This window comes from Rhea americana, unplaced genomic scaffold, assembly GCF_003343005.1.
Source record: "Rhea americana isolate MKP2758 unplaced genomic scaffold, rheAme1 scaffold_267, whole genome shotgun sequence".
In the NCBI taxonomy this organism is placed as follows: domain Eukaryota; kingdom Metazoa; phylum Chordata; class Aves; order Rheiformes; family Rheidae; genus Rhea; species Rhea americana.
Window position 1 is genome coordinate 780,805 of NW_028186387.1, and position 13,700 is coordinate 794,504.

The 13,700-nt window shown below is 38.2% G+C and overlaps 1 protein-coding gene across 5 annotated transcripts in view; it reads right to left on the reverse strand.

The window, feature by feature from the left end:
* ECPAS (Ecm29 proteasome adaptor and scaffold) overlaps window positions 1-13,700 on the reverse strand; it is a 64,990-nt gene that overhangs the window by 26,796 nt on the left and 24,494 nt on the right. For all 5 annotated transcript variants that reach the window (XM_085307878.1, XM_085307879.1, XM_085307877.1 and 2 more), the window contains exons 12-23: window positions 13,297-13,346; window positions 12,690-12,756; window positions 12,459-12,581; window positions 11,295-11,398; window positions 10,237-10,360; window positions 7,772-7,852; window positions 6,798-7,026; window positions 6,099-6,190; window positions 4,300-4,434; window positions 2,056-2,221; window positions 1,468-1,640; window positions 845-946 (exon numbers count right to left, since the gene is read on the reverse strand). In XM_085307878.1, the coding sequence (XP_085164004.1) occupies window positions 845-946; window positions 1,468-1,640; window positions 2,056-2,221; window positions 4,300-4,434; window positions 6,099-6,190; window positions 6,798-7,026; window positions 7,772-7,852; window positions 10,237-10,360; window positions 11,295-11,398; window positions 12,459-12,581; window positions 12,690-12,756; window positions 13,297-13,346 (1,446 nt within the window). The remainder of the gene's footprint in view (window positions 1-844; window positions 947-1,467; window positions 1,641-2,055; window positions 2,222-4,299; window positions 4,435-6,098; window positions 6,191-6,797; window positions 7,027-7,771; window positions 7,853-10,236; window positions 10,361-11,294; window positions 11,399-12,458; window positions 12,582-12,689; window positions 12,757-13,296; window positions 13,347-13,700) is intronic.

A 13,700-nucleotide genomic window follows, 5' to 3' on the forward strand; every position in this document is an offset into this window, starting at 1 on the left:
AGCGGTCTAAGATCAATTTTTTTTTTTCGGGTATACATTCTATAAAGAAAGCTGCAATACCCTTGAGCTGTTCCAGGAGATAAGCACAGCACTTAAACATCATTTTGTAGATGTGTACACAGTGTTCTTACTATTTTTGTTTGATTACACCAGGCTGGATGACTCAGCAATGGGATCTGTCTAGTCTGTCTGATACTCAATAGCTGCCTCTACAACACTGAATCCTATGTCAGTGTGATTAAGGAAGAAAGGTAAAACCAAGTTGTAAATGAAGAACACTAAATAAAGCTCCCTGACTATTTAATTTTGCTATCTTGCATGCCACAATACGTGAAGCAGCTCTTCAGTATTATGAAGGAATACAGTGTCGTACAAACACTGGTGCATGTAGACTAACAAAATAAAGCTTCCTATGAAGAAGCAAAGCTCCTAATTCAAGTGAAGTACATCAGTAAATATCATTCTAATAAGAAAAGTTGTATTTAAATCATCTATTTCTAGGGAACTTTTGAAGGCCCAAGTATAGACCTAGGCTTTATTAATACAAGTTCTTATAATTTTACATGTACTTTTCTAAACAGGAAGACACATTCATGTCAGAGACTGGGCAAAGACCTCAAGTGGCAAGTTTTTAAAATTCAGAAGTATTTTATGTCCACAGTTTACAAGCCCCAAACCTCTCTCTGCTCTCTATTTTAAGCCAGCCCTAAAAAACCCAGATGCATTATTACAAAAGGATATGTCCCCAGACATTGTCCCCTTGCAAACTTGGCCCTGGTTTAAACAGCATTCAAATGGGAACACACAGTGCAGTATAAGGAACAATACCTTGCTAGCACCTTACCTCCACAGAATCCATTAAACCTTGCAACAGTAGCTTCTGGTGGGGAAAATCTTCATCTCCCACTGGAAGGTAACCTAATGTTTGTATTGCTCGTTCCTTCATCTTAAATATAAACAGAACAAACGCATCAATCACAATTTTCCTGCAAGTTCAGGAGATATATTTTAAACATACTCCTTCTCACCTCCATACTGAACTTTGACTTAAGGTACCAGAAATTAGACAAGTGACTTATCAGATTAATCACTGCACTTCTCTTCCAAAGCACAACTTTTTCATATGACACAGAAAGGTCTTTCTCCCTTTGAGAATTATTCTCCAGGCTAGTTTATTCCACTGCAGAAGATATTCCTTCTTTTTATATTATTATTTTCAGCTTTTATAATTTCCATCCTGTGAGCTGCTACTTACAGAGATACAAAGTACACACTATCAAGAGTTAGATAACAGCAATTCTCTGAAAGCCTTTAGCCCAATTTTGACTCACTAAAGCTAATGATAATTCTAACTAGGTTTAGTAAGAGCTCCTTAAAAAATTAAGGATGAGTTTGGCAGATAATACGTGAATTTGGGATGTAGGATTCCAGAAAGGAACAAGAATCATAACATCACAGAAATCTTGCCTTATTTGTTTCCTTGCTGGAAGGGATTCGAGCCAATAAGCTTTCAACAAGTTGCAGCTTTGTAAATCCTGTGCCTTCACTGGGGATTGGCAAGGGGCCATTCCTGCCAATCTCCCCCAGAGCTGTGCAAGCAGCCACCACGAGGAAGGGTGAGGTACTGTCCAAAAAAGAACCTAAAGAAAAAAGCAAACAGTATGACTTGGATTTTGTATTGTTACTTAGCAGGGGGAAAGCAGGCAGGCACTTACATTTTACCCAAGCAAGAAGCTAAGTACTTATCTCCTCTACAGCTGGTAGGAAGCGTTATGCTCAAACAAAACCAAACTGACAGAAGTCACTGAGATGAGTCTAGGCAGTGGCACCACACTTATATGTGCTATGCTGGTCTGTGACCTAAAAGTCTTAATTCTTGCTGAGATGGCCTGCATTCATACTTCCAATCAGATGACATTTTTTAAAGACTAAATTCTATTAGGCAAGTGAATTCAAGATGACATATCTATGGGCTGACTATTGTAGAAGTGTCCCGAGCCATGGGCAACCGATAAACAACCGTTACATGCAGCAAAGTGTCAGGCGGGAAGTTACCTATTGTCTCTGTCGTCGACTTTATGAGCTGTTCTTGTTCCGGCATGACAGTAGTGTTTGGCAGGTCTACGTCATGTAGCTCTATTGTTCTGACTTTCCTTTTGGCCAAGTACCTTCCTACTGTAAATCCCAAAGCCAACAAGGAGCCATGTTGGACCTCCGGGCTCTACAGACAACATCAACAGTGCAGAAGATCTCATTTTCAAAGTAGTTAACACGTTGCAAATAGCACTGATTTAAGAGCACATATGGAAAACCCAGCTGGAAAGGCATCTTGAAGAGTGTGGAGTTCTGTCTTACAATGCAACAAGAGACTGTTTTGTACTGCTAGTGCTTTCTGATGAATGGAGTCCTTTAAGGAAAATTTTAAAAATTCCTAAGAGATTTAGGAAGACTCATTAAAACCCTACAGTCAGAACTCACAAAGTCTTCCTGTTGGTGGCTACAGCAAAAAACCTCCCCTCAGATCTCATCTAAAGACAGCATTTTGGAGATGAAACAAGATATTACTACACTGTCTCTACGTAAAAATTGGAGACACTCACATTAAGGGGGCAGAATCTACTCTTGAATAAGAAGCAGTGCTGCAGCAGAACTACTCAGAATTTGCATTATTCAGTATGAAAACGCTTGATGTACTAACACTGAAGACAACACCTCCACACAGTTCAGTAGGCCACAAACTGAAACCTAATTATCACAATTAGATATCAAGAGCATTAATTTCTCCAGTGCTGATATGACAATAAGAATATTTAATAATGGTGGTTTTTTTTCCTACAGGTGAATTCTAGTAAAAGGATTTAGTGTAGAAATAAGATGGTGAGACTGAAATGCAACCTTAATTTAAAAAAACAGGAGGTTACATGCAGATTAGTTCAGTGATTGGTTTTTACCACAGCCCTACAAAAATCTGCATCAGTGCACCTGTGCTGCCAGGATGGGAACCTCAAACTTGCTTTGCCATGAATAAGTGGCCCCTTGCTGTGGTCTCACAAGCAGCAAAGCCTGCTGAAGATGGGCCCTTTACTCCTTCAGCTACCCATTTCCACCATTGTCTTTACAGAGCCACCAGAAATCACTGCCCTACACTCCTAGTTATACCAGTTTATCTGACTAGGTTCATGTTGAATCAAAGCACTAGCTGACTCAAATTCAAAAATGCCATTTTTCCCTTCAGTTTTCACTTTCCTTTCTATTTTAAGGTACACACTACGAAAGGTTAACCATTGTTTCATGGACCAGTAAAGTCCATAAGCAGGACCAATAGGGCAAAAAGTAACTGCCAAGGACCAAGACCCTTCTCCACTGGCCTTTTAACTGCAGAAGCTCTACCCTAAGTAAAATCGAGCACTGACATGGTTTGGGCTCCCAGATTCAACTTTCACAGAATCAAAGTAATCAATGTTAGAAAAGTAATAGACAAAATGATCACAACTTCTCAATATTTGAGTATGTCATCTGAAATGAAAAATGGGGGGCCCATTAAGTCCTTTAAAGAACCTGACATAAAGAAGTTTTGGGAAAATGCAGTTTAAAATGCTAATAGTTTCCCTAGCTTTCAGAATTTAAGACCTATCAGGAAAGAAATATGCACAACTTCTTTTCAGAAAGGAAGTCTTCATGACTTCAGTTCTAGCAGTGGTAAAATCCAGAGATAAAAATAAGGTGAGGGGGAAGGAGCGCCAGAAGGAGGGAAGGAAAACCCACCTTGTAGTGTTACAGTTACAGGAGGTGGAGAGTTGCTGACTAATCCATTRTGGGGGTGGGAAAAAGGCTGGCCTCCTCTAGCAAAGGCCTTGAGGCAACGGGAAGCCATGAGGGAGCTATGGCTTAGCTAGGGGAGGAGGATGAGTAACAAGTTAAACATTTTCTTAATTCTGTGGATATCTTAATTGCTCATGAACATGGATTCAAAGTGTCTGAGTAATAAGACCCTTTACCAATCAATGGGACAAAAGAAACATTTGCTGACTAAAGCTGGTGAACACATGACAGCTGTGCTTATGAGCACTGTCTCCAAAAAACCCTCTTACTAATCTTAATAGCTTCAGAGATTTATTTAAAGATCTGTTCCATCCACTTACAACAAAAACTCTTTCCCATCATCCAGCTAGAAGCCACGTAGTTAATTTTATACAATAGGCTATTATATCCTCCACAATGGCAAGAATCAGATTTTCTATTAGTGAAATGACACTAAAAAAAAAAATCAACAGAAAGTGGACAGAGAAAGGTAGTTACACGATTGTCTTTTGTCATCTTGATCAGCTGTTCTATTGAGGCCCTAAGCTCATCCCCAGACATCGTAGACAACACTACAGAATAAAAAAAGGCTGCAAGCTCACGCATTTCTTCTTTGTTTGTGTTCATCAGGCTCTGGAAATTTTCAAAAAGAAACAAGAAATACGGAATCAGCTTCTTAAACAGTCTGTTCATACAGTGTTGCCATATACAAGCACAACTGTCATGTAACTACATAAATATTACTTAATTCTGAAACCTTTAAAAGAACAAACATTATCAGCAAGTAGCAAACTAAGCATTCAATTCAATAAGCACCTGCTTAATTTTCCAATGAACATTACCACTGGCCACAATTAAATGCTAACTGAACGCTTTGCTGAGTTTTGTCTTCAAAGAAGACCTTCCACATTTCACATCTAAACTGAGATAAAATAAAAAACTTACAGAACTGCAAAGAACTACTTTTCCTGAGTTACAAGAAGCTTCAATTTCTTTTTATTAATCAAAGAAAAAAACTGAAGAGAGTAAACAAGTTTAATTCAATGGTGATACAAGAAATGTGGTGAGAAATCAGTTCAATATGAATTTATCGACTTTGTATGCAGAACCTTTTAACAACTAGGCTGTCAAAAAGTTAAATTTAGGAAGCCTTGTGCCACTTTTATATATAATCTTACCTCTGCTATTAATTTGATGTATAATACAACACATTAACATGAAAAATTCATACTCAAGGCTTTGAATGAATTGGGTCACTTGGAATTAAAAAAAAAAAAAAGGCACACCAAACTAATGAGATATGACAGGCTCTTGAAAACAGAACTCCAATTTCAACCTGCATCAGATCATATAGCTGACTTCTGACAAGCCACTAGGCCTGTTCCTTCATTACTACCACTTGGCCAAGTAAAGTCACACGAGGCTTGATTTATGATATTTCTGGAACTAACTAGTATCAGTTACCATTCCTGCAAGTGTAACATAGCAAATGAATACTATGCCAAAGAAAAAAGTTTCTCTGCAAACAATAAGCAACACCGAGGGGGAGGGGAAGTATTTTAACTTCTCTCCTTTGAAACTCAATACATTCGTCTGAATAGATGTGTTAAGTCATGTGCATCGGCACAGACAACAGCAAGACAATTTATCAGAACACATCCTGATTCTTCTGCTGCTTCACTATTTTTTTCAGGGCAGATCCTTTATTGAAAACAAAGGCACTGCAATCTGTAAGAGGTTAGCAAACTCTGGATGCTTAAAGAGAACCATAAAAAAAAAGGCATCTGCTTGAGAAAAGAATCCAAGGAAAGGTGAATGTTCTTTGGCTTATCCCCCCGTGGGCTCTAGTTTATCTGGTTTTCATTTGAGAGAAAAAAAGCACAGAAAGCACTCAATTAATTATCTAATTCTTCTGTTTTTCTAGGAAGCATCTCACTCATATCTCCCAAATGGAACACCTCAATTTTTAAACAATTTGCTGAATTTTGTTTTCATTTTTGTTTTGCTACTTAATAGACCTTCAGATCAAGAGCAAAACTGACTATTTCAAGGGAATCGGTGAGACAGGCTGCCCAGAACATGTTGGTCAGTCTACAAAAGTAAAAATATTAAGGAACGAAAAAACACTTTTCATACATCATCTCATGAGTTGTTGACCATAGGTAGAAATATCAGATTTCAAGTTAAGTGCATGTTTACAAATAAATCTCCATTCCACCTTGAGAAAATGCCAGATTTTGCTAATGCCAAACTTATTCCACGCCATTCCAAAAAACAAATGAAAATTTTCAACATACCTTTATCCAGTCCATTTTATCTACAAATCTGGTGGCCAGTTTTTCTGGATATACTGAAACAACTTCCAGGAGACAATACATGACTGGCAAACCTGAACAGTCATTGAAGAATGAAGTTATTTCAAAAAGCACAGTATTTACAACAATGTAAGAATCAGTTATAAAAAGAGGTAAGAAAGAGCAAGCATTTTAAAGCAGTGATTTGCATTTTACTAGAAATACAAAATAATATGGAAAAGTAGGACTTCGCATTTTTTAGAGACACTACACAAACTAACAGAAGCAAATATTCCAGTAGCAATTTGTTCTAAAGATATGCAAGTACTTTAAAACTACACTTGTCTCAGATATGCTATGATCAAAATAAGGAACTCAGAACATAGGAAGCATTCATCGGTGAGAAGGCTACTAAAAATACAGACACATAGCGTCACAATTTTCAAGCACTATCTTAATCAATGGTACAATTTTACTGTGTTACTTCCTCCAACCTACAGAGTATAGAAGGGCAGTACAGAGTATGGAAGTGCAGAGTATAGAAGTGAACACTTTAAATTGAAGAAGATGTATCTACGTCATTATTTTGTGATTTCTGAAGCCAAATCCAAAGTACTGGGTGCAAGAGCTCATTTTTAATGAATGACTTTTCTTTCTTAAATATGTTGTTGCACATAGCTTCTCAGCTTCTCAGCTTCTCACCTCCAATACCAGATAACAGCTGCTGCAGAAGGCCAACATATATCTGTACAGGGTTGGCTTCTCCAATTTTTGAAGAGGAGGAGGAAGAGAAAGATATGTGGTCACCAGACATGAGGTTTCTGATATAACGTCCAATGGCTGGAGCATGATCTTGCATATCTGCCAAGCTCTGTGAAGTTGGTACCACACCTGCACTGTGAGCAAGACACATCCGTAGATACAGGACTATCTAAACAGAGGAGAGAAAAACACAGGCTTCTCATGAGTGCACAATCACCTGGAAAATCATGCAGGCATCAAAGTGAAAGAACAAGGAATATGCTGTACTTAAGTCAATCAAAACAAGACAGTTCCCTCTGACCAAATTTAGACAGAACAGGCAGTGATGAGATAAGGATATATGTTAAGTGCAACCAATTTTAGGAACTGTTTCTGCAATATGCTTGCATAAGCAGAAAGCCCCACACTGCCTACAACATATTTAAGAGGTTAAATCATAAACAGACTTTTGGTTTATCATAAGCTGATGCAACCTTCTTTCAGGTAGTTCAGCCCAGACTTTAATCCAACTTGGCAGGCCTCATTCCAGTGCATTACTAATACAGATCTTGCATCACATCTGAATTTGTGTCTACAGGCCAGTGAAGCCAGGAAATCTGCTAGGAGAACAGCCTCAAGGAGAGCATAGTGGGAAATTACACAGGATTGCCAGTTCCTTATTTTGGGAAGCTATTATGTTGGATACGCTTCAGAAAGAGGCCCTCTCTGAAGCATAAGCCCCAACCCCCATGAAAATTCTGTTCAGACCTGTTTAAGGACAGAAAAACAAAACAGGCAGAGTTTCTTCCAACATTCGTTTATTAGATAAACTTCAGAAGGCAGGGTGACTTATTATAGCCCTCAATTAGCCCCTCTACCATGCACTAAACAAATAGTGGTACACTTAACCAAAGAAGCAAAATACTGACACTTACCTCCCCAAATGTGGCAGGATTGAAAGGCAAGGCTGCAGTTCCAATCATATATTTAGCTGGAGTTTTCATTCGCTGAGAAGCCTAAACAGCAGAATATATCAAGAGTGGAATATTCAGTCACATGAAGAGCAGAGATACTACTACGAAGGTCACCAAGATTTTGCTGATGCACTTGGATGTTTATCCTCCACCCATCCTATGAAAATGTACAACGGCTCTATAACAAAGAGGCACATTTAATAAAATGACTTCAAGTGCACCGTTGATCTATCAATTTTACCTCTGTATTAGAACCAGAAAATGTCAGTTCTGAGTTCATGAAAGGGAAATGTAGACAGCCTGGAGGAGGAGTAACATTCTTCCCCCTCCCTCAAGAAAAAAAAAAGGTGTTTTTGAATTAAAAAAAAAGAAAAAGAAAAAAGAAAGAAATACTTCCAGCTTCGGAGTCTCCCCAGCTAAGTAGCAATCAAGCAACTCTAGAAATTGTAGCTGAGTGGTGAGGCTGCTGAGTAGCCAGGACTCCCCAGCCCTACAAGGTGGGCACACTGTGCTGCACCTACCAAGAACCAGAGAGACTTAAGACCCTGCTGCCTGGCAGCCTTCCAGGTGATAGACTGGTTGCAGCAGGTGAGCAACTCACTTTCACTGAAATACTAGCTTTGACATGCAGGAATATGACAACAGGAAAACATGCAAACTGAAAGCTTCCAAAAGCATCCAGTGCAAGCGCAGAGAGCCATGTCAGTATTCTCTAGACAATACGCAGATTAGTGCTAGGGCTGGTTTCACTAACACAGCCTCACACATGAGTAGACACATATGTTTGCTGCACAGAAATTAAGTGGTGATCACATCTCAGTCTTTTTAGATCCTTTGCTGAGCTAGGACCTCAAGGATATCCAGAACTATAACTGAAGGCCCTAAATAATGAATCAAAAAATGACTTCCTGGAAGAGCAAGCTGGTTCCATTTTACGTTCAGCAAACTCAGTCCTACTCTTTAAATATTCTTCCCTGTAGAGGGAGGGAAAGTCATTTCGCGTCTTGTTCCGCTGTACTAAGCAATACATATGAACTTCTGAAAAAACCTCCAACAATTGCAGGTATTTCACGATACACATGAGTAAATCAACGTTTCAAGACAACTAACCAAAAAATTCTTCAGGTAAATTCCTTTATGTGCCTTGAGGACATGTAAAGAAGATTAAGAGCTCAAAAAACCTTTTTTCAGTATCTACGAGAGCAAGGATATCTTGTTTTCCCTCAGTAATGACTCAGACCAAGCTGTTTCCTAAAAATTTAGTAACATTACAAAAGTTAAGGGAATTTTAAAAAATAAACTGAGAGGGGACAACCATTTATTACTCAAAACTCTCAATTTGGGGTTATTTTTTCCACATCTGAGTAACCAGTATTTTGGACAAAAGGAGGTTTTCCCTAAAGCTTCAAATACTTCAAACACTAATAAAATAGAGCATGAGTAAAGTATATCATTTATAGTTGAGATTTTTCGTGAAGAGTTCAAAGACAGCTCACAAAACCAAATGTGCTCCAGTCTGATACATCCCTTATTTCTTTAAAGAAATTTATCAGAGGAAAAAATAATAATTTATATACATATAATTATATATATATACACACACACACACACAAATGATATATTTTTTATTTTTTTAAAAAAATATTATATGTATTATGAAATTGATCTTTCAGGTCTTCTTTGTAGCTAAGTCAGTCCCTAGAAGTGTGTAACACCCGCGAATTTTAACTCCTTTCTAGGAAATCTCTCAGTGCAAACAATGAAGGAAAAAATGAATATGGCTTTGGGCATTTCATGCACAGGTAGAATCACACACAGAGCTGGGATTGGAAGTGACCTCTGTAGATCACCCCCTGCTCAAGCATATTGCTAGACTCTTGAAAGGTTACTTATATGGCCCTCATTTACGCAGGCAGCAATGAAGATACATAATTAAAGCCTCTGAGTTAGCAAACCAGATTTTGTCAGTTGTTCCAGTATCTCCTTTCTCACCTGAAACTTTTACTGCTTTATGCAAAAGTACTATTTTTCAATGGCCTATCAAAGAAGCAATCTACCTATCCCTTTAAGAACCTGTTTGATTAAACTATTTTTGTGAAATATGCTGGACTGTCAGCATTGCAGACTGGATTCCTCCCTCCACACATCTACACAAACTGTACTGGTGCAAAATAATCCCTTGGAAACTAATCCTTTAGCCAAGAATTATTTAGCACTTGGATCCTTTGGGATTATTGCCAGCAGAAAATAACTATGAGTGCTAATCCTGACAGTGTAGTTCTGATGATGTTATACATGGTCTTCATTTTGATTTTAGCTAATTCTGCTTCTTTGGGGAGGAAGGAGAACTGGACAGGAAAACAAGACAATCTTTAATTGTAGGCCGAGCACCGACCTTGTTAATCACTGGGACAGAAGCACTGTACCTTATCTTGGATGTAATGGACCATTTCAGGGAAGGAAGGCATTTGCTTCCCAGCACTCTCCTTTTCATTTTTACCAGGAAGTGTTCTCAGTACTCGCTGAGCCTCCCCATGCACCTCTTCCCGCCTTTTAGGAAAAAGAAAGGAGAAATAGACATTTGTACAGAAAAAATGGCCTTTTACAAGCAATAAGGTTTCTTGTGCAGCTCGAAGAGAGAACAGTTTTTAATAGAAAGTGTTTTTTTAAAAAAAAGAGAAAGAAAAAAGCTCAAAAGCTATTTCAAAAAATTTGTTCCTTCTAGAGAAGGGGAAGAAAAAAGGCTGGTGATGAGTGGCCTTTGCAGAACAGTCTAGAGTAGCTCACTTCTGTATCTCTTACATCCTACTGAGGTTCACCAGCAGCTTCTGGCTCCCACATCCTTCTTTTCCTCCTCCTCCCATCACTTCACATATTCAAGCTTTAGCTCATTCCTACCAAGTTTACTGCTATTTGCTCAGCCGAAGAACAGCTTTTGAAAAAGTGCCAGTTCTACAATGATAGAGGTTCATTGCAAGAGATATGTTTAGCCGTTTCTAGTTATACAACAGCTACACAGATCAAAACTTGAGCACTTTAAGTTAATAAGAAAAACCACCTGAATGGCAAGGACAAATGAAACGATTATTACAGCTTAATGAGTCACCTACTTCTCAGCAGACGATGACAACTTTCACATGTTCATGATCCTAACTCTTGGCAAATACAAGTTAAAAACAGATTGCCACAATTCACCAGGAAAAAAAAAAGAATTTCTAAGCACTGTAAAAGTGATTTAAGTTAATGCATTTTACTTTGCAATTGATCATTAGCAAGCACTGTTTTAGCGACTGCAGTTCACTGGAAACAAKAAAAAGAGTCATGAAAAAGAATCCAAGCCATAGCCTGCCATAAGGCACAGTAATATTACCCCATAGGACTGTCAAGAATGCCACTAGGTAAAGTCCAATTTCCCAACTGTCATGTCTGATTTTCAGTATGTTACCTTACACATACATTTGGATGAAAATCAATCAACACTTACGGGTCTCCAGCAGCTAACAGTAGTAAGTATCTTGAAGGGATATGATCTGGAGGGAATACTGTGCTAGCAAATTTCACAGCCACTTGACGTACTTGAACTTCAGGCTGAGAGAGAGTAAACAAATACATGTTTGAGTTTAAATGAACACTAATGACAGGTACTCACACCTTGTAACTTGCCATTTCAGCTCTATTCTCCTCAGATACCACCATGACTGAAACAGGATAGAGAGAAGAAAAGCAGCTAGCTTCTTACAAATATACAAGTGGAGAATTAAATGTTTAGTTACATATATACATACTTCTGAAGAAGTAGGTAGCTCTAATTCTTACACATCTGAACTGCCCACCAAAGCAACTTTGAAATGAAGACTGACACACAGAAGCTGTCCATAGAAAAGAAAACTACATAGAGGAGCAGCATAATCAGAGATAGAGAAAAAAATAGCTTATGAAGGTCATTTCCTCTGCTGAGTTCAGAAAGTCGTAAAGTGATACTGCCTTAAGATACAGATCAATTGAGTGCACAGCCAAAGAAGCCACCAATATGAAAACACTGCTTACATGGCTAATGGTGAACCACTAGAAATACATATACCTCTGTGGTCAYCTTGGATGCCCATATAAACATGCAACATACAAGAGCCACTGATTCCGAAAACCCAGGCCCACACCCCTTAAAAGTTCTTATAGAAAAGTAGGATACAAGTAAGAAAGTCAGTGAAATTATTTTCCTGTGGTAGTCAGTGTTTTCCTGATTTCTACAATGGTAGAAATCATACTCCTTACTGTAATCTCCACTTGGCAGTGAATGATCCTTTCTACTAAACTCCTAGTTTCATAAAGCTTTTCACCATATATTGTACTTGAAGTAGTTACTCCTCCATCAAGTTCTCTTAGAAGAAAACTATGCAGTGCACTGCAGAAGATTTGTTTCTTTTGAAAATAAATCAGAAATAGAAAACTGCACTGTTATTATTCCAGCCACTGCATCTCATTAAAAATATTTCACTTCACCATACAGAATCCCCCAACAAAGATACAGCAATACGCTCAATAGGAAAAGGGAAACCAGCTCCAAAAAGCATACACCAGTGTCAGAAAACGGGGAAAAGAGAGCAGTAATGCTCTTTAAGCTACTTGATTTTGATTCCACTGAAAATACCTTTATTAGATAAGAAGCCACAAGAGCTTCCATCAGAGTACACTGGGCTCCTTCCAAGTTACTATATGCTCCAACCATCATAGATAAGGCCTCCTGAATAGCAAGCCTGGTATCAGCTTCTTCCTGCAATACAAAACGAAAAGTTTTGTTACTTATCAGTGCACAGCGACATGAACAAAGAAAAAACAGCTTGAAGTACTAAACTTTTCCCAAAGCCAAATCAGCACCTACCTTGCATAAAGCTTCAAAAAACTGTTGCACCAGTGCTATATCCTTGGTAAAGAGCTGAGGCATTCGGCTGAAACAAGACCATTTCTTTCATGAAATTTGTTTTTTACTTGAAATGTTTCATATTTCATTGGTCTTCCCCTCATCCCACCTCTTAACTGCCAGATATGGCCAGCACAGATAGTTTACTCTACCTCATCTACTTACACTATAGTGCAGAGCAGCTCTCAGTACAGTTCAGAAATCAAGACATTCTACAGACAATTACTTAGTCACCAGCACACCAGTCTGTTTCTGGACATACCATTTGCCTATCTTCATGCTCTCTAGTCTCTGCTGTACATTCCTCAAACTTATGTTTCTGGCAATCCAGAAAGTGAAGCCATTTCTTAAATTCTGTGCATAATTCATAAGCTGCTATTAATCCCCGCAAGCAAAGCCATCAGCCAACGATGTATTTCATTACGGAGACATCAGAGGAAGAATGCTTTTCTCTGCAGTGTACATTTAGTTGCAAAATTGCCACGTGGCACAAGGCTTTCTGCTGAAAAATTAATAGATTGTTCTGGAAAAACTATTTGACATCCTGTTACCTAAGCACTTCAGTTACCTGGAAAGTTTTCCAACTGCAGAATATGCCATTGATAGCAGTTTGGAATCCTTGAATGAAAAAACAACAAACATAAGTCAAAAAAGAAATATATAAAAGTACACCCTATTCTTTATAACTAATCATTTAAACATTTACTTCAAATCGCATCTCCATAGCTTTTAAACAGACTTTTAAGAACAAAGCATCCTGGGGAAAAAAAAAAGGTCACATTGCAATGTATAAGCATAACATAGGAACAGAGAGACTGTACTTTTCCAAACATAACAGAAAATTACAAATGGCAATAAGATGTAATTCTTCTKGTCTCAGTTAATTGCATTTTCTAATGCAGAACAACGAAGAAGATTTGGCATATATATGAAACAGGAACAAAGAAACAAATACCTTTCACTGACCCTAAT